This window comes from Cygnus atratus, chromosome Z (genome assembly GCF_013377495.2).
Source record: "Cygnus atratus isolate AKBS03 ecotype Queensland, Australia chromosome Z, CAtr_DNAZoo_HiC_assembly, whole genome shotgun sequence".
Taxonomy (NCBI): domain Eukaryota; kingdom Metazoa; phylum Chordata; class Aves; order Anseriformes; family Anatidae; genus Cygnus; species Cygnus atratus.
The window spans coordinates 36,408,118-36,430,530 of NC_066396.1; the positions used below are offsets into that span (position 1 = coordinate 36,408,118).

The 22,413-nt window shown below is 44.5% G+C and overlaps 2 protein-coding genes across 11 annotated transcripts in view; one reads left to right on the top strand and one right to left on the bottom strand.

The window, feature by feature from the left end:
* Positions 1-4,479: 4,479 nt before the first annotated feature.
* Positions 4,480-9,781, bottom strand: RPS6 (ribosomal protein S6). The gene is made up of 6 exons (XM_035558607.2): positions 9,643-9,781; positions 8,867-8,998; positions 8,000-8,210; positions 7,497-7,643; positions 5,374-5,531; positions 4,480-4,622 (listed from the first exon to the last, which is right to left on the bottom strand). The coding sequence occupies exons 1-6, from the start codon at positions 9,646-9,648 to the stop codon at positions 4,527-4,529; spliced, it is 750 nt and encodes a 249-aa protein (XP_035414500.1). The 5' UTR covers positions 9,649-9,781; the 3' UTR covers positions 4,480-4,526.
* Positions 9,782-11,254: 1,473 nt separating this feature from the next.
* ACER2 (alkaline ceramidase 2) overlaps positions 11,255-22,413 on the top strand; it is a 39,859-nt gene continuing 28,700 nt past the window's right edge. For 2 of the 10 annotated variants that reach the window (XR_007709269.1, XM_050716263.1), the window contains exons 1-4: positions 11,512-11,945; positions 17,748-17,862; positions 18,769-18,910; positions 21,509-21,646. Coding sequence is in view for 7 of the 10 variants with exons in the window: in XM_050716263.1 (XP_050572220.1) it covers positions 11,658-11,945; positions 17,748-17,862; positions 18,769-18,910; positions 21,509-21,646 (683 nt within the window). In the remaining 3 variants the exon portion in view is untranslated. Of the gene's footprint in view, positions 11,476-11,511; positions 11,946-17,003; positions 17,025-17,747; positions 17,863-18,768; positions 18,911-21,508; positions 21,647-22,413 lie in introns of those variants that run through there. The other 8 variants (XR_007709268.1, XM_050716261.1, XM_035558605.2 and 5 more) reach the window with 7 other exon arrangements.

Below are 22,413 nucleotides of genomic sequence, written 5' to 3' on the forward strand. Positions count from 1 at the left end.
TTTCGTTTGTTCAGCTTTTTACCATTTGACCTTACCTGCTTGACAGAATTTAGTCTTAAATGCAAATTCAGCTTGTAGTTGGGCAAAACCAGAGACTTTCAACTGCCTCATTGGATTTTTTTGCAGAGCATCTCAGTAAATTTGTAATGGTGGGAAGGAGCTGGAGCAGTTGAGGCAGGGCAGGGGAAAGACAAAAAGCAGGACTCTCCTGGGCAGATTTTGTTCGTGGGAGAGATTGGCTCTGAGGCACCATAAGTGAGCCATATGTACATAGCAAGGCCAATAAAGGCAGAGAAAAATGAAAAACGGTCTGATGGAGGCAGAAACCTTGTCTGCAGGGAAGTCAAGGACCCTGGCTTCCTACTGATAGAGCTGCTGCTCTCTGCTGGCCAGGAAAGGCATCCCTGATCAGGTGGGTGGGAGCAGGTTTGTGGCTGTGTGTTGCTTAACACCTGCTGGGAATTCTGTTTTTGTTTCAGTGACTTTGCAGTGGAGGAAATAGAGTTGTGCTTTCACAGTGATGGACCCTCGCAGATTGCAAGAGATGCTGGTGCACCTCCTGCCTCAAAACATATTTGTACATTTTGGATCTAAACGAAAGTAACTACATTTCAGGCTGAGAGGAAATTTAAGCAGTAGAAAGTGCCAGTTAACTGGCCAAGTGCTTCAGGCCTTCCTTCACAATTGAGTATCTTTCAGACTCCCTCCTCTATGGCAATCACTTCATTAATCTCTTAGTAAAAATAAGAATACTAGACCCCTAAAGACCTTTCTGTTTGAAGAAACAAATGTATAACAGAAGTGCCTTGTGGAGATGATTCATAATAATCTTATCTTTTAAGGTCTATTTCTAGTTAGGAGTTGCAGGAATAGTTTGTCTTTTGGACAGTTCTTTTATAATCTTGTTAATATCACCATGACTTTGCTTGTTTTGCTCTGTTATGCTTCGTTGTTTCTGTTTCCTCACAGGTCCTTTGCTGTCTCTTTAATAATGCTGCCTGCTAAATGTATTACACCTCCTTCCTACCATGCTGCCTTTAATTTGGCCTAGTGAAAGGAGGCTGAAGGAGGCCTTAACAAGAACTGAACTGAGACAGTTGCATTAAGGGCAGGAATAAGTTTGTATTTGAGGAATTCCTGAAGCAGCATGGACACAGGCTTTGCATTTGAAGCTACAGTGAGGAAGGACCTGTTTCCTCCTATGCCACAGTCAGATGGGAACCCTGAAGGACTGTGATGGTAGAAGGCAATTGCAGACAGAGCCAACTTCAGGGAGCTTTGAGCCTTCCTGTGCTCCGAGCCACCATCAAAAAGCTCAAGAGTCGTCATTCTCCCTGGCAGAAGTTTGTCTCTACAAACTTCTTGCATCTACACTGAGGATTACAGAAAATCAGATGGCATCTGAGGGGAAACAACAGCACAGACTGGGAGTGGACTTCCTGGAGAGAGGCTTGGCAGGAAAGGGCCTAGGGTTCCAGGGGGATGCTGGCATGACCACGACTCAACTTATAGCAAAAAAAAAAAAAAAAAAGTGTCCTGGGTTGAACTAGGTAGAACATGGCAAGCAGGTGGATTGGGGGGGGGTGGTCTTTCCCCGCTACTCAGTGCTTGTGAGATGTGTCTGGGTGCTGTGTCCCAGTCCCCAGTACAAGGAAGAGCAGGACATAGTAGAACAAGTCCAGTGATGGGCCACACAGATGAAGGGCTTGAAATACGTCACGCAAGGGGAGGCTGAGAGCTAGACAGCTCAGGCTGGAGAAGATTCAGGGGGCCAGAGGGGGAAGATCTCATCTTTGGGTTTAAACAGCTAATGAGACAGCAAGGGAATAGAGGAGACAGGGCCAAACTCTTCTTAAAAGTGCTCTGTTGTGGTTTCACAATGACAGTCAGCAAAGCTCCATCACACTGCTCTCTCACTCCCCCTCCTCAAAAGGACATGGGAAGAAACTATGAAAGAAGGCTCATGGGTTGAGAGGAAGAGCAGTTTAATTACAGGGGAAAGAAGAAAAGAAATAGCAGCGAAGGCCATGCACACTCAGTGAGAAAGCAATTACTCTCTACTTCCCATCAGCAGGCAACATGCAGCCACACCTTGAGAAGCAAGGCTTCACCATGTGTAGCAGTTGCTCAGGACAGATGCTTTCATTGTGCCCCCCTTCCTCTTTCTCAACTTTTGTTGTTGAGCATGGTACCACACAGCACAGCGCACCCCTTTGGTCAGCTTAGGTCAGCTGCCCCAGCTGCGTCCCCTTCCCACCTCTCACCCACGCCAGCCTGCTGACTTCTAGGGGATGTTGCAGGGCAGCCTTGGTGCTGCGCCCGCACAGCTCAGCAGTAACCCAAACGCTGGTGTGGCGTCTGGGCTGCTTGAGCTGCACATGCAGGGCAGGGGCTGCTGGGGGGAAAGCGAGCTCCACCCCAGTGAGAGCCAGTGCACCTGTGTGAGGGCAAGAAGCAACCAGCACGAAGTGAACTGCAGGGCAACCCACTCACTGAAGAAAACGTTTTAACTGCAGGAGTGCTCCAACACCGCAACAGGTTGCCTGTAAAGGTTGTGGGATCCATCCTCTACCAAACGCTCATACCTGACTGGACTAAACATCCAGGGTTGCCTGCCAGCCTCAGTGGCTCTGACAGGATAGGTGGCAGCCCATCCCTCCACCTGGTTACCAGAGCAATACTCCTCCACACTTGTTCAAGTTTCCTTGGGCATTTTTTTTATATTTTATTTTGTAGGGTAATACTATCTGAACCTAGACTGTATCAGTTATAAATGATTATGTACATTGATGCTCTGCCTCCCATGATTGCAGAGAGTTGAAGCAGCAACAGCTGAGGCTGTGCCAAGCCCATGACTTGCCCTGCAGCTTCAGGTGCCTGATTTTGCAGCCCATTGAGCTTCACCCTTTCTGTAGAACTTTGGCCTTGTACAGTTGAAATCCTGCCAAAACTGCAACTAGGGTCAAGGGAAAGCTGCTGCTACCAGACAGCACTTCCTCTTTGTCATCTGTGTTTTGTATCATCACAGCTTTTGAACTGATGCTATGATGTTATAGAAGACACCCACAGCTGCTGGCCTTGGAGAGTTTTAGTGCAGATCCTACTGTAGCAGAGTGGTCAAGTGCACGCAGATAGCATTGTATCTCATTAACCTTTGAGCTGGTGATGGCCTAAAGAATGGTGCTTCTGCATTACTGGACTGGAATTTCCTGGCTCTGACAAGGTTATGAATTCTCAAGGACAGTTTGACAAAGACAACCAGTATCCCACCACCTTTTTTCAGCCACTAACACAACTGGGGCACCAGTTGCTCTGGTTCACAAGACCAAGAAGTAAATGACCCTTCCAACATGGCCTCCATAACAAAAAAAAAAAAAAAAAAAAACACTGAAGTTACCTGCTTCATTTTACATAAAATGGTAACTTCTAAAAACTTCACGAAACTAGCCAACATTCTTATTTAATTTACACTTTAAACACTATTGTTAACCCTATTTACTTTGCATTTTCTACTTATATTTTTCAAATTGCAAATCAACTATAGTCCACGCAATTCTTCCACCTGAGCAGTCAAGCTGTCAGAAAGTTTGACTGGCAGCTGGGATTAACTGCTTTCTGCAATTTCCTTGGTCTGAGACTTCAGTCACATGCATCTGTTTCATAGCAAATTTTACCCTCATCCAAGATTAGCAATTCTCATTTCACAGAGTCCAGATTCCACATTCAAGGTATTCAAAAATTGTTTCCAGTCAGGCGAGGTGCTAACTTAAATATCCTTGCTGTGCACACAGGAAAGCTTAAGTTTCTTAACTTCTATAGTGGAAATAGAAGCATGAATTTATATGAACAAAGAACTGAGGTGGATCCTGATTACTATTTTAAGAGCACCTAGGAATCTAGACACAGCTTAATCCATCGCCAATACTTTATATATTCCTAAATCACAGAATTCCCACTAGACTAATAAATCTCCACAAAATGGGTTCTAAATACGTACAAGGTTACTAGCATTTATCCTTGAGTGAAACTACTACGGCAAACCTTTTAGTAAATGGCTTACTGGTTCTCTGTATTCAGTATTAACTTCAGAATGGTAAAATACTTGCACTTAACTCTGCTATGAATCCCCAGAAGGCTTTAGACTTTTACCATCACATGCTCAGTACCAAAAATCTTCCTTCCTCATCTGGAAACACTGCCCTGTACTTAAGACTGAAAAAAAATGAACCACTACTCAACCAAAACACAGGATATTGCTGTTTCCGGTAAATTCTGCTTCTAAGAATCAGGATGCATGTACAAAGTTATTACAAACTGGAATTTTTCATAAAAAGCATGAATAGGCATTCCAAGTTCTCAAAAGAGAACAGATTCAAGACTAAGGATCGTGGTTCCATTTAGGTCTGGGTGATGCAGTTAGCCTGGACTATTATTCCTTCTAAGATATAGCCGGGAACAACATGCACATGACTCTCACAGTTAAATTCAACCACAAAAAGGGTTTATTTTTAGTATCACATATATCTTTACTTCTGACTTGACTCAGATTTAGATGTAGAAGCTCTCAATGAAGAAAGCCGGCGCCGCTTAGCAATCTGCTCCTGGCGCTTTTCCTTGGCCTCCTGAAAAGCAAAGCAGCATGAAGTAAGTAATCTTGGTGTCAGATGCTATCAAAACACTTACTCTTACAGTCATTAAAGCAGAATCCAGCATCCCTTCTTCCCAGACCAAAGGAATTCTACAAGTACCCAAACCCACAGAGACACGTGTCTCTAACTAATACAGATCGGTGTCCAAAACTGCAGTGAAAAAACACGAATGCAGAGCTCAGAACATACAGGAGTTCTGTCTACCTTCCATTACAGTCCAGAAGTCACAAAACATTCAAGTACTGTGCTAAACATTGTAACAGTATTGCTTCTACAGTCACTGCTGCTTTAGGTACAAGTGCAAACTCATCCAAGCAACTTCTTGCCAAGTTACCTTCCATCCAGGCCGGCTACTGGATCCAATTCCTCTACGCAATCACTCAAATGCTTGCACACCCTAGTTAACCTAGAATTAATTTGAACTAAAATTGCTACCACACAAACATTATCATTGTCAAAGGCCGTAACTGTCCATTATTTTCTCCAAAATCAGCTCTCACAAACAGACCAGACCTATTAATTCAGCTCTTCCAGGACTGGCAGAAATGAAAAGCAACTCTTAACAGATGCTTGACCAGGAACATTTACATTCACATTCAGGTATTCCTAGTCAAAATCAGCTAAGTACAGTACCATTTTAAGTGTACTGTCAGGTTTATCAAATCCCTTTTGTTTCCATAGTGCAAGATACTCTAAACAGCGAAGTTACAAGGGGTACACGTACCTTCATCCTCTTTGCCAAGAGCTTGGCATATTCTGCTGCCTCCTCCTTGTTCTTCTGAGTGCGTTGCTTCTTCAGCGCAATACGTCTGCGCTTATGTTGCAGAACTCGAGGAGTCACCAGTCGCTGGATCTTAGGAGCCTTGGTCCTAGGTTTCTTGCCTGAAACAGAATTATGAGTCAGTAGAATCACAGAATGGCTCAGGTTGGAACCCAAAGATCATCCAGTTGGATGAGACCCCAAAACCCACCCAGTTCCAACCCCCCTGCCATGGGCAGGGACACCTCCCACCAGACCAGGCTGCCCAAGGCCCCATCCAGCCTGGCCTTGAGCACCTCCAGGGACGGGGCATCCACAGCTTCTCTGTTCCACTGCCTCACCACCTTCACAGTGAAGAATTTCCTCCTAACATCTAATCTACATCTCCCCTCTTTTAGTTCAAAACCATTACCCCTTGTCCTATCACTATCTGCCTGAAAAAAAAAAAAAATTACTCATCTTCTTAATACACCCCCTTTAAATATTGAAAGGCTGCACCGAGGTCTTCCAGTAGAAAGGTAGAAGTGACAAACTTCCTCTCAAAGAGGCCTTAAGCCTCCTCCCCTATCTACCTTGAAAGAGAACATTACTGTAACAGCAAGTGGATCCTAACTTAGCAAGCATACTATGTACACTGTAACTTAAACAGAGTTCAGCAGGAACAGGTTTTGCAAGAAATGATTTAGTTACTGTCAGACATTAAAACTGTTTTGTTAATGCTATGTAACTGATTATCATTAATGAAACATTAAGTAATGCATTTGTAACTCCCTCCAGTTTTGTGAAGATTCCCTGCTTCTCAGCAGGTCTGTCTTAAATCATTTCCCGTAGTCCTAAAATATTTAATGAATGTGGAAAGTCATCACTTAGCTTTCAGACCAAGCCACTGCATTTTCAGATTTAAAAAGCTCTTTAGAGTTCTACATAGACTTTCAAGTTTCATCTCCAGAAAACAAATCCACAAAGTCCTTAACAACCAAACAAGAATGCACACATCTATATAACTTCACTACTCAAGTGACAAGCAACTGTCTCCACCAGTCCACCAGGACCGCGTTCTTTAGTGGACAGTATAGTTCCTATGATGGAGAAAATTTCACTTTGCAGTCTTTCACCCAATAACCTTCCTTAGTGCCTGCATTTCACCACGATCTTTCTTTTCAAAATCCTCACCATTCATGTTGTTTGATCAAATGCAACAGAACCAGACATTAAACACCGCAAGAAAGATGTAGATAGCACAACACTGACCTCCCAAGAAAAGCTCATTTTGCAGACTGTCATAAAAGCATGGGGGAAAAGTCTTACCTATATCCGCTCTGTATTTTGTTTTCTATCTCCGCCTGATATAAATCTTTCAGTCACAAGAAGAGGAGGCTCAGGGGAGCCCTTATTGCTCTCTACAGCTACCTGAAAGGAAGGTGTGGGGAGCTGGGGGGCAGCCTCTTCTCGCAGGTAACTAGTGATAGGACTGGAGGGAATGGCCTCAAGTTGTGCCAGGGGAGGTTTAGGTTGGAAATGAGGAGACATTTCTTCTTAGGAAGAGCAGTCAGGCGTTGGAATGGGTTGCCCAGGGAGGTGGTGGCATCACCATCCCTGGGGGTGTTCAAGGAAAGGTTGGACGTGGTGCTTAGGGACATGGTTTAGTGGGTGACATTGGTGGTAGGGGGATGGTTGGACCAGATGATCTTGGAGGGCTTTTCCAACCTTAATGATTCCATGATTCTAAGAAACATTTCAAGAACATTCTATTCCTGATTTATCCTCACTTTATTAGAACTATTTTTCGATTGTTCTTAGAACCAGCAACAACATCAGAGTATATAAAATACTTAAAAATAAATTGTGCCAAGAGATTTAGAGTCAAATGGAGGGGGATGGAAACACGCAAAACACAGAAGTGTCAACTTCTTATCCACAAATGACAGCTGTCAAAGCTTTAATACCAGGACAGTCAACTCTTTCATCTACTACAACAGCATAAAACACACACAGCACAGCGATAGTATAAAATGCAGGAAACTTGATACCCCTCTGCTGAGAGGTGCCCGAAAGCAAGGCAAAAGTTACAAAACCTGAGTTCTTACCCTCTTTGTTCAGAGGCTTCCTCACAACATACTGGCGGACATCATCCTCCTTAGAGAGATTGAACAGCTTGCGGATTCTGCTAGCCCTCTTGGGACCAAGACGACGAGGCACGGTTGTGTCTGTCAGCCCAGGAATATCCTTTTCACCTTTGAGAGAATGAGTTTAAACATGCTAATTAATCCTGCATCTATTAACCACCTGTCAAATTCGTGAGCAGTCCTAAGTTTAAAATGCATAAGAAACAAAATACTAGATAATCCTTGGGGTACACCTGCCAGTAGTGACAACCCTGACTACGCTTTGATGATTTAATGCAACAGTATTGCTGGCAGCAATGGAAATATTTCAAGTTACAATATAACACTCAGAATGAATTTCAAGATGCATTTTCACTCTAAGACGGTGACAACATTTTTATTCTACAGAACTCTGCAGCCACCAGCAAACTGGCTCTCTCCTGGTGCCTATTTCTAGGTTTTGATTGCCTCACCCAGGCTCTTACCCTTTTTCACAATGACCAAGTTCAGAACACTCAAGTTGGCATCAACAATGCAGCCCCGGACGGATTTGCGTTTTCTTTCTCCAGTTCTCCTGGGGCGGTAGCAGGAGTGGCCCTTGCTGAGCAGAAGGCGGACACGTCCATGAGTGAGGACACCCTGCTTCATGGGGAAGCCTTGCTTGTCATTGCCACCACTGATTCGGACAACATAGCCCTGTGAAAACAGAGAAATACACCTCTTAGTTGCTCGTGTCTCTATTACTTCCAAAAGCTGTAGAGATGACAACATACTGCTCAGGACAGCTGCTGTACCAGTGGTTCAGAAGTCACTGCTACTGCAGACACGAAGAGCTTCTTTAACCAACACCCCACCAACAGTTCAACATTTTTGTTTAATACAGACATGAAACATATCTTTGCAAGCCATGACCTATATTTACTCTACTTCTCTTCAAACCCATATCCAAAAAAGGAATTCTTATTTACTACAAGTTTTGTGCAAGATCCGTTGGACTAAGTTTTGTCCATCACTGTCTTTTCTTCTTCTTAACACTAAACCTAACCAAAGCCTGTAAGCATCATGAACTAGAAATCTACATTCAACACAAGAGCTTGGGTTACGAATACACATGTAAAAAGAGCAAAATAGCTTTTATTTCTTCTCCTGAGGAGACAACATCAGCAAAGATTAACTTATTAAGAAGAGTGCTAGCCTAACTACCGAATTCAGTACGTATTTTAAAAGAAGCTTTCAATAAACCCATCAGATCAGTCCCATGCAAATACCCTAAAATGTTACAACTGCACATTGCGAATAGCTCTGTACCTTAAGCAACTTGGCTACGGCTGGCACACCTGTCTGATCCTTACCTTCCACTCCTCACCAAGAGAATCAGCTGCGACCTCCGTCGCCATCCGTTTCTCATAGAATGTTCTCAGCTTGCGCTCATCGTCCACTTCAATAAGCTTCTGGCAGCCAGTGGCTGGGAAAGAGATGTTCAGCTAACAGAAGGGAAAACACAATAAATAATGTTCAGTTGAAAGGTCTCATATAACACATTTCATACAAGTTTAGCCACAGTACTCATTTTACCTTAGCATTTAAAATCCAAAAGCAGCTACGTGTTTATTAGTGTTAGCTTATTAATGTTTTGCTCAGAGAGCCAAACAGATCCATGCTCAATCAGATCAGCACGGCAGCAGCCCAGTAACCATTCAGAAAACTGCCTTTACCGCAGCAGAAGCGCTATCACCTCTGAGAGAGCTGCTGCCCAAAGCAGCAGGAAGCTCTGCCCCCCTCCTAACACACACAACGTTAAACCAAACACTTCAGCACTCCGAGGCAGGGACACTAACCCCAGGCTAACACCCGAGCTTCCTATGATCCGCAGCGGAGCCCCGAGCCTGGGGACCCCCCAGCACCCTCCCAGAGCCCAGCCGGCGCCGTGCCCCCATGGCGGCCGCCATCCCCATCCCATCCCATCCCCACCCGCCCCGCCGGCAATCCGCCGCCATCCGGCCCCCGGCAGCGCCCCGCGCCCGCCGCCGCAGCCCATCGCGCCGTGCCCGCGTCCCGCCGGGCTGCGCCGAGCCCCTTTGCGTCGCGGTGCCGTGCGGGCCCGTCGCGCCCCGCCGCGCCGCCTTGCCTTCATCCTGCCCCCGCCGCGCCGCCGCCGGAAAAGGCCGCACTTCCGCTCGCCGCCCGCACATAACGCGCCAAGCCTCGCGAGAGCGCCGCGCGTCGCCGTGGGGAGCCAATGGCGGGCGGGGGTTCGCCCTCAAGGGGGCGGGGCAAAGAGGAGCTGGCAGCGCAGGAGGCAGCTTCCGGCCTGTCTGTGCCTCCCGGCGGACCCGCGCTCGGTGGTGCCGCTGGGTCGAGGCCGATGTGGGCGTCGCAAGCCGTGTCCCCAAGCGCCAGGTCCAACCTCTCCTTGAACACCCCCAGGGACGGCGACTCCACCACCCCCCTGGGCAGCCCGTCCCAATGCCTGGCTGCCCTTCCTGAGAAGAAATGTCTCCTCATTTCCAACCTGAACTTCCCCTGGTGCAACTTGGGGCCATTCCCTCCAGTCCTATCGCTGGTTACGTGTGCGAAGAGGCCAGCCCCCAGCTCCTCACGCTGTGTGAGGAACCTGAGAAGCGTTCTAATAAACCGTCAGAGGAAAATCCTGCCTGCATCTATGTCATATGATTAGCTTGGGGATCGGGGTTAAAGTTTGCACAAAGTTTCTCAAAAGCTTTGCACCGACTCTTTAGTAAGGCTGTTCCTTCCAGTTCTACTTGAAGTAAGAAAAATTGCCTCTTTCACTTAAAGACAAACAATGGCGTCGTAGAGACTCCTGGCTATATATCCATGCTAGAACTGAACGTATCTGCAGTTGACATTGTTGAAGCACAAAGTGCCACTATTGTTTGCACTCGCGTTGTTCCACAGTTCCGGAGGAGAAGAGCAGGTGTTTCTGTAAATCGAGTAGCTTCCGCTCAGGTAAACTTTCCTCGAATGACAACAGAGGTCTTGGTAAACGTTGCCCTGGTTCCAGGAGTCTTTGCATGGTGGAACTTGTGGCTTTCAATGGCAGCAGTTGGTAGCAGAGGTTTGTTCTCTTCTGCTGTGCTGTCCGTAACTGCTGGGAGAACAGAGGGACGGACAGACGGTCAGCTGGAAGTGTGCCTCCATCAGCCACCTCCGTGTGTGAGGTGTTTCACCTCCTGCGTAAGTAAAGAATGCAGACTACCTGGAAGTGACCTTTCTCAGGAAGGTGATTGGTGAAGTAAAAATATAACCTAAGCCTTTATATTTCACGGAGGATGAAATGCGCACCCAGCTGGCTCCCTCTTCAATACACCTGTTTATAGCTCGTGTAAAAGTCAGTACACGTGCAAAGCGGGGTGAACGCAGCACCCTGCCCCCTGCGTTGCCTGTACAGGGGAACACGAGGAGCCGCCAGCTGTTTTCGAACACATTTTCAGTGCATACGAAGGAAGGAGGGGTGAGAGCAGGAAGGCAGGCGGTCGGGCGGGCTACGTACACTGAGGAACAGGCCCCTCGGAGCCGGCGAGGAAGCAGGACAGAATCGCTCCCGGAGCCCCGTGGGGGCAGGCAGCCCGGCCCCCGCCCGGAGAGCCGACCCCGGGGGCACGCGGCGGGGCGGGGGGGACGCGGCCCGGCCAAACCTCACGCGAGCCCGGGGCGCCGCAGGCCGCGGGGGGCGGGGGGGGGGGCGCGGCCGGGGAAGCGGGTCGGGAGGAGGAGCAGATAGAGGAGGAGGAGGCGATAGAGGAGGAGGAGGAGGCGATAGAGGAGGAGGAGGAGGCGACAGAGCAGGAGGAGGAGGCGGGGGGGCCGCCTCGCCGTGCCGCGGCGGGGAGCCATGGGCACGCTGTTGTGGTGGGACCAGCTGCGGGCCGGCAGCTCGGAGGTGGACTGGTGCGAGGACAACTACACCATCGTGCCCGCCATCGCCGAGTTCTACAACACGGTGCGCGGCCGGGGGGGGGCTCCGGGGACCGAGGGGCAGCGTGTGGGTCCGGCACGCAGCCGGCTCTCCTCCTCACGCCGTGCCGCCCCGCCGGCTGCCGGCGGCTGGTACCGCCTTTGCAGGGATGTGGGTCGCTCGGCAGTGGCGGGTCAGGGGCAGTAATGTAATTAGTGCTGCTTCTAATGAGCCGCGGTGCACCCCCGAACCCTCTCCTCCCAGCCCAGGATTGCAGGAGCTTATCCCCCGCAGCGGAGCCAGGCTGCCCTGTGGCGAACATCTTGGAGGGGAGCGCCGCTCCTTGCGCCTTGTTTGTTTATCCGAGAGTTTGGCAAATAGATCCGCCAGGGAGTGAGATCATGCACCGGGCTTCCTGGGAGCTTGCCTTTCCGCGACCGGCAGATCAACAGGAGGGAACCCTGCAAATGGGGTGTCGGCATTGTTGCTCCGGGTTTTCTGTTCTGTGGTGGCTGGTGGGTGCACGGGTCGGGAGCTGGGGCTTCTGCTTTGTCTGACTTTTCTATCAAAATGGTCTTTGAGGTTGTTGTTTGTTTGCTTGTTTGTTTGTTTTTCCAAATTTCATCTTTGTCTCAGCTCTCCTTCCCTTTCAAGCTGTTTCCGTGACCGCTCACATCAGATGATAGTGCTGCGCTACAGCGAAGGAAAGAAAGAGATGCCTAGAGTGTGGCTCACGGGGAGTGCTGTGTGCTTAGAACAAGTAATTCCACTGTGCACGGTGCACATTGCTAACCTGTTGTTTCTTCTCATATTTCTGTGCCAAAGTCATCGGGGTGGCGTCTGGTCTGTGCTGCTGGAGGAGTTGGAGGGTGTGGGGGGAAACTGTCTGCTTTCTTTGTTTCTGATGTCACCATGCAAGAACCAAAAACAAAGGGAGGAAAAAGGTCAGGGTAAACAAGAAGTTTCTTGAAGAAAGTGACGCATTTCAGAGACCAGCTATGCAGGGGGATGGATATCCTTCTGACTGTGCGGAGCTGATTAGCTGTGGCAAAGAAGCTTGCAACATGCTAGGAGCTGCAGGCACGTCCAGGTGAATAACTGAGCTTCCAGACAGATTAGCAGAGACACATACTGAAAAGTTTGCCCTGAAGCCCCTCGTATTGCAGCAGCTGTGTACAAACCAGCAAGCTGTACACCGAAGGGGTGTGGTGGAAAGGCTGTGTTGAGGGTAAACATATTTCACTTCTCTTCAGTAGTGAAGTCACTGTGATCGACTGACTTCTGTGTTTGCAGATTCTGAAAATTAAGACTGTTGGATTCACAGTGGATTAATGGGCTTGGGTGAGTGCATCCTGAAAAGACGGATGCTGGCAGGGGAGTAGGGAAGATTTCTCCTGCTCTGACAGGCACCATAAGGGGAGCCTGAATTTTATTCCTTCTGAGATGGCTCAGTTCTGACCCAAAACCTTTTTAAGTTTCAGGTTGGACTCTTCAGCAGACCTGGTATCTGGTATCTGTGTCTTCAAGCTGTAGATTAAAACCTTGCTAATCCACATTTTAAATTGTCACAGCTAAGGTCAGAGTTGTAGTTGTGGTCTCATGCAGTATACATGTAAGCACAGAACTGGAACAGCTTATTTGGAACGTATTTAGGAAGATCAATTTAATTATTCTTCTGGGTCCCAGTCTTAACATCTTGCGTAAATTTAACGTGATCTAGTTAAAAAGCAAATCAAAATGCTCATCAGGATTAAATCAGTGGGAGAATAGCTGTTTGGAAGTTTTTTACAAATTGATCATACCAATTTTTTAAAACATACAGTAGTCTGATGTGATTTTATGTTACACGCTCTAAGTGAAGAGACCAGGAAATATTTCATAACTCAAAAGAACAGTTATAGGAAGACCTGCTTTTTTTTTTTATTAATTTCAGAAAAAAAAATCCTTATGAAATGTAACCCTACTCTAAAACATGAACAACTGCCTCCATATGCTCAAAAGAAGCTACCACTTGTGGGGGTATTACCAAAAAAAAAAAAAAAAAAAGTATCATTTGTGTTTTAAACACCTGAAAACTGTAACATTTTTCTGTTACCAGTGAAACTCATACTTTGCAGTTCAGTTTGTTGCATTCAGTTGTGCATATTATACATATTTCTTGCCAAATTTCCATTTTAAGAGAAAATTTCCAGTGTTCTTACTCCTCTTCTGTTCCCTGCTAGTAAGGAGATAAATGTTTTTTCAAAAAAATACTGAACTGTCTTAGGAGTGTGAAAGCATTTTTATATTCTGGCGGCATTTTTTTTACTACAGAAGTCTTTCAGCACTTGTGAGTGGCATGCTCTTGAGAAGCTGAAGATGCAAAGCCTCTAATCTCACTGCAGATTTGCTTTGTCTGTTTTTGCTTCCTTCTCGCAGAGAGGTAGTGCTACATGTTGCCTTAGTGGCCGAATGATGCAGCTACTGGCTGGGAGTCTTACCAAATAGTAAATAATCTTTGGTAGGACCGCGGAAAACATCACGAGTCAGGACTGTGTCCAGATGTGAGCAAAGTTATGTGGTCACGATCTGAGCTGGGCTCTGGCATTCCATCTGTGGCCTGTGTCCTATATTCCTTTCATACAAGTAGATAGCTGAAAATTAAAACTGAAGGGCCAGAATTGTATAAAGCCAGAGGATGGACTTTTATTGATGGGCTACTTACCCTTTTTCCAGAACTGTAATTTTGAATTGTTGCCTTGTGCAGATCCCAAAGGAAATTGGCAGTACTCCTGTTCTTAGATTGTCAAATAATCAAATTATCTTAGATTTTCAAATCATACAGGCCAATCATGTGTTAGGTCAGAAATTTCATATGCAAAATACTTTCTGAAACCAGAGACCAATGGATAAGTGCCTCACTTGCTTGGGAAGGATGGTGTTAATAGTTGTATTATATCTAGGGGTGTAGTTCTTGTAGGGAGCTGAGCTGATACCAGGGAATGAAAACCAGCAGGTCAGTTCTGATGTGGACCTATTTGGTTCTGAACTTAAGCTATATATTTCAGAAGTGTTCCAGAGCTCTGATTTGAATATAACTTGTGGAAATTACTACGTGTGGAATATAAGAAACAGAACTAAGCTATTGCATGAAAGAGAGACATGAGTATCATGGTTTTTTGTAAACTTATTAGGAAAGAGTTTCAGTTCCAGAATTATTTCATCTTTTACAAAGATAGGAAATATTCCTGGTGGCCGCTGTAATGAATATAAATCATGGCCAAGTTCCAGGTTGGTGGGGTCTTCCTGGATTTGCAGGCAGTACTTTAGCATGAACAGGAGGAATTCAGTGCCAGAAGAGCATTGCTGTAGGGCAGAAGCATTCCTTTGTTATCTACTCAGTGATGTAAACCTGCGTTGTTACAGGTGTGGCAAGTAGTTGTATTTCCTTTGTTATCTTGTTTCTAGGCAGAATAAGGACTTTCTAGCCTAACTTTTATATGCTGTGATTACCTAAGCTGATTTATTTCACTGGTTAGTTCGAGCTGGAGAGATGAAAAGTGTTTCTTTCACACTCCTTACTTTGTAACTATCTTTTTATTTTTATTTTTATTTTTATTTTTATTTTTATTTTATTTTTTCTCTCATTGATACCTCTCATTGACCTAACTGTGGCTAAAATCTGAAAATGTATAGAGCACTCTGAGGTCCCCAGAGGACTTGCTCGTATTATATCATCCCTGCTACCAGTCATTGTATATGTTTCCCACTTTTTAGGGAGTAAGGAGAGCCCTCCCACTCCATGCTTGTAAAAGCAGGTAAAACGCCAGAATTCTGGTCTATGACTGTGTTCCAGATGTTGCTATAGGTCTCTGCTGCAAAAAGGTGGGTAGTTTTTACGTGAATACAAGATGCTTTGACTAAGCCTGGTCAGTTGAATGTGTAGGTTTTACGTGACTTAAGCAGATTCATCCACCTCTTAAAATCTGCTTTAGAACATTTCTCTATAAATAACTCTTTGCTCTTTACCTTGTCTCCTCAGGGATATAGTGTGTCCTGCACTCTGGCATTGCCAGGTGCCTCCCACCTGGCAATTTGTTCACTTTAATTTGTGAACCACGAAGGCAGAAATTGCCACCTTGGTGGCTGAAGGATTTCTGTCAGAGGAGTCCTCTTATTGCTGCTGGGGAGGTGCTTGGTCTGTGGCGCTGCTCATCAGTCAGTGCCCCGGCGGCTTTTTCCCGTCTGGTTTGTGAGGCTGATTTCCTGCTTCTTCAGCTGTCGGAAAGGGAGAGAGGATTCATCAGAGGACAGTTTGTGAAGGAGCTTGAAAGAAAGTGGTAGGGCTCTGGCCTTCTTGGCAGCAGTGGGCAGCGTTTACCACAGGCTAGAGAAGTCGGAGAGGCAGGCGGACTAAGCCAGCTGTCCGAAGCTGAGCAGTGTGAATGCCCTCTGTGAAAATGTGTGGGTCTGTGAGGGGCCCCGTCTGTGACAAAACAAGCCGTAGGAGCTGGTAACTGGCAGAAGGATTTCGCCTTTCCCTGCACTGGTTTAGAAGGGCAGCCCAGTGGCCACTGGTGTTTTCCTCGGCTGACTGGCAGCCCACCTGCAGGGAGCGTGGTGGCTTCTCCTCTTTGTGGCAGGCCTCATGCCTGTTGCCTAGAAAAGCATCCAATATCTTTCTATCCTCTTTCTGGCCATCCCCTGCCTTCTCTTGCCCTCGCCACCAGCTGCCAGGCAACCAGGTGCTTGTAGCAGTGGAATTACCTGTGCACTTAATGCAGCATTAGGACACACGCTGCTGTGGATGAGATTTTGTTGAAATGTCAAAAGAACAAGACAGTGGCTTCTGTTGACAGGAAAATTTCTCCCTGCTGTTTTTCTGGTGGCTTCTCTAGCTTTATTTTATGTAGAGAAGATGTAGGATTTTACAGCTCTAAACTGAGCATGATAGATGTTTCCAAGTATTTCATATTTCACTTGAATGAAATCTAGCCAAGAATTTTGAAGGAAATGCAGCTTGTCTATGAGGAGGTGTCTTTAGCGTGAGGGAAGGTGTCATGCATGAAGTAGGCAGTGCTGAGAAACTGCTCCCGTAGTTACTGTCATTTTGAGTGCCAGCTAGAAGTATGATTTGATGAGTCTCACAAATGTTAAATGAGACGTGTTGGTCTTAATCATTGCAGCCTCTGCTCTCATGCTGGCAGAGACGGTGTTGAGTGGTGGACAGTAGCTGAATGAACAAATACCTTCTTTGTATGCCATTCATGAATGCTTTTCCATTAGATTTTTGTTAGTGTCAGTAAAAGTCTGAAAGTCTCTGAGAAAAGGGGATCTGTCCCAAAGGAGCGCTGTTATCCCAGGGTTGTTTTATGTGCCCATTTTAGGGGAATATTGCTGGGAACAATTTTGTCTTGTGCCTGGGATAGGTGTGGGGAATGTGAGGAAACCAAGGTTTGGGAGCTCATCCTTGTCTCCCTGTTCCATTGTGAGGCAGCAGTACAGTCTTTCCATAGCTGCTTGGTTAAACTTGGGCCATGGCTGGCCCTCAGCACAGGCAGCCCTTTACCAAGAGAGCCACGTGATACTGCAGTGACAGCTCCTGGTAATCACAGGTAGAGTATTTTCTAACTAAAGAACAGTGCTTTGGATTGTTGGTAAGCAAGAGGAAATATGTCTTTGTTCCAGTCTTACATATTAAATTTAAAAACAGTTAGCAGTGGTCTGAATTACCTTTTCACTTTCCTATAACTTTGTTTCAGTCATATTCAATTGTTTATGTAATGGAGAACCAAGAGGAAAAAACGAACTGTAAAAACATTTACAACTTCAGGCTTGCTTTACCCTACAAAATGAAGGTTCTAACTCTTAGCTTAACTTGGTATTTCAGACCTGCCAGACCATAGCTATTGTTCAGTGACTAGACTTCAATAAAACTTACTACCGCCTTTTTTGCATGCTGAATTTGACAACAGTTGAGAGGAGTGTTCACTTGCTAGAGTTCCCTGTTTACTGTTGTAGGCTTCATGAATTGCAACAGTCCAAGTATTTGTATATTCTCACTAAAATTGCCCTGGGAATAGACTGGAAAGGTGATTTAAAGATGTGACTAACCACACTTTACATCGCTTGTGGTTTTTATGCTATTTTTAGTTGAATGAAATTAAACAAAGTGTATTGATGCTTTGCAAAAACAGTTCATCTTTGACAGAAACTGAGGGCCATAATTTGTTGAGCTGGGGCATCATTGGATGACAGTATTTTTGTGGATGTATTAGTCTGTAGATATTAAATCTTTGCTAATTTTCTGTCTTTGTGGTACTTTTTTATTTTCCCAGATAAGCAACGTGTTGTTTTTTGTTTTACCACCCATATGTATGTGCTTATTCCGTCAATATGCAACCTGCTTCAACAGTGGAATATATTTAATATGGACTCTGCTAGTTGTGGTCGGTAAGTTGATTAGTCCCTGTTTGTCTGCGTGTGCACGAACTGAGAGGAAATTAGTTTTTCCTGCTTGCGCATGATTGTTGCTGCAAAACAAAGCAGTACTGACGTCTGCAGAGGAGTTCGCTTGTACTTGCTTGAAGCTAGGGCACATGTAGTTTCTGAAAGGAAAATGCTTTTTGTAGTTTGACGTTGGAGGGTTCTTTGACCTTAGTTCTGTTCCCTTCCTGTCTTTCCTTTGCACAACTTCTTTTACTTGTATCTGGGCTTACTCTAGAGCAGTGCTGACCCTTCATTCTCTGATGCTGTTGAATAAAAGATTAATGAGAGTGCTCATCAAAACTGGAGAGGATAAAAGATCTTGCTATGTGTCGAGACATTTTAATAGTAGACCCAAAGGTTTATCCATTTTGTATATGGGAAATTCTTAGGCCTTTTCAGTTGTAAAGGCACTGGGAACTTGTAAAGGGATACTCAAAGCCCTGTGGGGAAGTTTGCTACTTTCCACATGTAAACTTGTATCACAGAGTAGTCATCACATGCTGCTTTCCACATTTGTGTTATCCTTTCTTGTGCTATTGAGAAAATTCAGAAAAAGCATTTGAATTTATTATTTCTTTCTTTGTTTTTGCATTTAACTTTACTACCTTTTTTTTTTTTTTTTGCATGCATTTACTTTTCTAGCAGGGATATGGCATTTTTAGCTTCTGCTTTTGTAATGCGTTTGTTTTGTAATTATTATGAGATGCTGATGATTTGGATTGCTTTTCTAGGAAAGCTGGTGATTTTTTTCTTTCCTTTTCTAGACCAAATGGTATCAACCATTTGCTATGCAGTCCTGATAATGAGCAGTGGCTTTCGTTCTATACAGCACTGTAACTATTGATTGTAATTTTTGCCTGACTTTTCCAGGAATTGGATCCGTTTACTTTCATGCCACCCTCAGTTTCCTGGGCCAGATGCTGGATGAGCTGGCTATTCTCTGGGTGCTGATGTGTGCTCTTGCCATGTGGTTCCCTAGGAGATACCTACCAAGAGTTTTTCGGAATGACAGGTAATCATGTAATGTGGTACATATTCCTATCTCTTGAAATATTTCACATAGTCCTCCGTGCCATGACACTGAGAGATCATCCAACCTTACCACTGCTGCCATTATCTTTTCTCACTCAATTTTCCTCCAGTTGCTTATATCTCATCTTATTTTGTTCTTTGGAAGTCCTGAGTCTATAGTTCTTGATGGTGGGTTTTATGCCCTGTAACTTCAGATTCTGGAGTCCAGTGCCTCTGGAAGTGCCTGTCCTTTTAATTCTAGAAAGACACATTTGTATGATTAGTTTGTTATACTATTAGTTTGTTGCAGCTAAAAAATAAAGTAACAGAAACCCGCTTTCTCTCTTCCTTTCATATAGCCTAGAGTGTACATATGAGTGAACCTATGGAATTCAGCTTAATTTTCATCTGAACTTCTCAGCCAGTGGTTAAAAGTAGTTTTTAAGTAAAGGCTGCACGTGGTGTTTGTTTAGAAGTCTATTGTCGCTGCAAAGGGTTTTTTTCTTTATTGCAGAGTTAAAATAAAAAGCATTATAGGCAGTTTAAAGAATCTGTTTACGATTTGTTCCCTCAAAAAATGTATACTGTAACCTTTGTACATATTGCTTTTCTATGCATAAAGTAATTGAGGTAATGGAGAGGATTGAATCACATCACCAATATCCTGCTCTCTGAAGACTGCTAAGGCATAAGGCTTCTACCTCTAGCATTCTCATACGATTGTTGTCTTCTTCTTTTTGTTCTTTCCCTTCTCTTTTTCCTTGACATATACCCAGTTAGAAGTTGTTGGGGTCAGGGGTCAGTAGGGAAAGTTGGTGCCTGTATTGACTATTCTTTAAAATAACTTGCACTGAGAAAAGTATATGTTGAATTACAGTGCATAGACTATAGTCTAATGGTTTTGTCAAGTTAGTGTGAATTTAGCACTTCTGCATATTGCTATTTTAATGGTGTACAGTGCTATTACAGGACCCCCTCAGCTTAAGAGGCAAACAAGTTTTACTGGGGTTATTTGGTAGATAAAATATCTTTTACTTCAAATACTTCAAATAAAGGACAGTTCTGTCTCTTGAAGACTTTTTCAGACTGCATGTAAATTATTCCTCAAAAGCCTAAAGGAATTCTTGTATGTAATCTATCACTACATTCTGCTAGTCTGCTTAGTAGATTTGTAGTATTGCCCACAAAGTTAAACTGTATTCTTTTTAAAAAAGGAATAGTAGCATTTCTGGGGTGAAATCCTGTTTCTGTTGAACTTGTTGGTAAAACTGTAAATAATAATCTGCCAGGTTATAACAGACCCATAAAAATACTGAGGTGCGATGAAGGATGTCTCTCATCCTAAATTTCTCAGAATAGTTCCTACCTAGAGTCTGCCAGGGAGGTTACTTGTTAAGGTCTTGATTCCTTTCTGAAGTGTACAGAGGAAAGATTTTATTGGGGGGCAAAAAAGCCTAACCCAGAACAGGTCTGATTTATACACACACACACACGCACGCATATACGTATGCACACATATGTATTTTTATATGTTTTGCTTTGCCTAACTTATTCTTCTAGAATGATACCTCTATTCTTCTATAAATATACCAGTTCTCTGCTGTGGTCTTTACATTCTTCATCCTCATCGCACTCAGATTTTTAATATTGAAAATGTTACCATCTACCACAACTGATTTGTGGTGTCTTCAGTCATTAAGGCACTTACATCAGATAAAAACTTCCTACTTAAGTAACTTTTTGCCTTACAGTAAAAAGAAAATCTTTAAAGCAAAATGTACATGTAATGAGCTTGGTGAACATGAGGGTGATGACACTGGTGGCCAGGGAATGGTGCTGTACAAATATGCTGAGACCCTACTTGAAACTTAGAACTAAGGAGAGAAGAGCCATCCTTCAAATCAACTAGTCTGATACAGCTGTGGGACTGTAGTTCAGGGGCAGCATGATGAACCTCTATCTGCCATAGTCCTGCCACAGTCTAGAAATGGGTTGTTTAAATTCCAAATTTGAAGTTTAAGCAATTAATATATGTTTAATTTCAAAGTTGTCAGGCTGTCTATACGTGGCCCAACTGTGATTTCGTTTATGCTAAGAATATACCAAACGGACTGCAACCTGTCTCTAGAAGCTGGGACATTAGTAATAATAATAATAAAAAATAATCCTAAAAATCAATGTTGAAAGCATGAAGAAGGATAACACAAGACTGCTTTGAGGAAGTACCGTGCTGGTGCAGAGACTGTCTTGTTCTTGACTTCTTGTGTGAGAGGGAAAATGGGAGTGGGACCTTAGTATTTTGAAACCAGTGATTAATGTGAGTCTCTGTGCATGCATGTGTGTGTATACATGTACATGGCTGCTTCAAAAGACTAGTCAGGAAAAGGTTTATCTATATCATTAACGCTGTATGCATACAAGCCAGTGCAGGATCCACATGCACCGTATGCACAGTCATTGCACTTTCTGAACACACCTAAAGAAACCTAAGTTTTGTTACACTGCTAGAGTCATACTAAGATTTCTAGTTTTACTAATTAAAAGCTTGGAATTAAAAACACTTTCTCTCCCCCACCCCCCCCAAAAAAAACCTCTTCAGGAGCAGGTTTAAAGCTGCTGTGGGTGTCCTGTCTGGAGTTACTACCTGCCTTGCCTTCATTAAGCCTGCCATCAACAACATCTCACTAATGACTCTGGGTGTTCCCTGCACAGCTTTGCTCATTGCTGAGCTGAAGAGGTGAGTATGTTTCTCCTGACTAAAGTTTTGTCTTCAGAGATCCTTAGGCCACCATATGATGATAGAGTAGATCTGGCTTTGGTGCTTATTAGAGCAGAGCAGAAATGCTTCTCCCTCATAGAGATCTGGTATAAGCTTGCTCTGCCAGTTCAGACATTTTTGGCAAGGATTTTTTTTTTTCTGTAGGTGAATATACTGGGTTGGATATTGTCTGTCTTCTTGCAGCATATCTCTTCCTTTGACCTGTTCTAACTTGAGTTTGTTTATTTATTGTGGAATCGTGGCAAGAGTTTTGCTCCAGTGACAGCTTTTCTGCTGTAAAGTCTGCATAGGGGTGAGATAATCACAGTCTGGGTACTGGAGGGAACAGGGTTTGAGGCTCAAGCATGCATGGAAGATGTGCCAGCTCTCAAAGCTTATTGTGAGTCTTCACTACTTTGTTTTCTAACACAGGTAATATGATGGTGTCAGGCCAACAAAGATAAAGTTAATCACTAGGTTTCAGAGGATAGCTACCTGTCAGGGCTTTAGACATTATGAAACCAGAATGCAAATTGAGAAGAACCTGAGATTGGTCTTAAGGTTTGAAAGAGTCCTACGTACCATGATAACAGCACCAGGAGCTGCATGTTTTTTGCATCTTCTGACCTGCTGCAAAAAGGACAAAGCAAAGATCAGTATATGAACTCCTCCTTTCCCACTCTTCTCCAGTCTGAGAAGGATTGCACAACTTAGGTTGGCTCTTAGATAGACATACAGCTAGACAA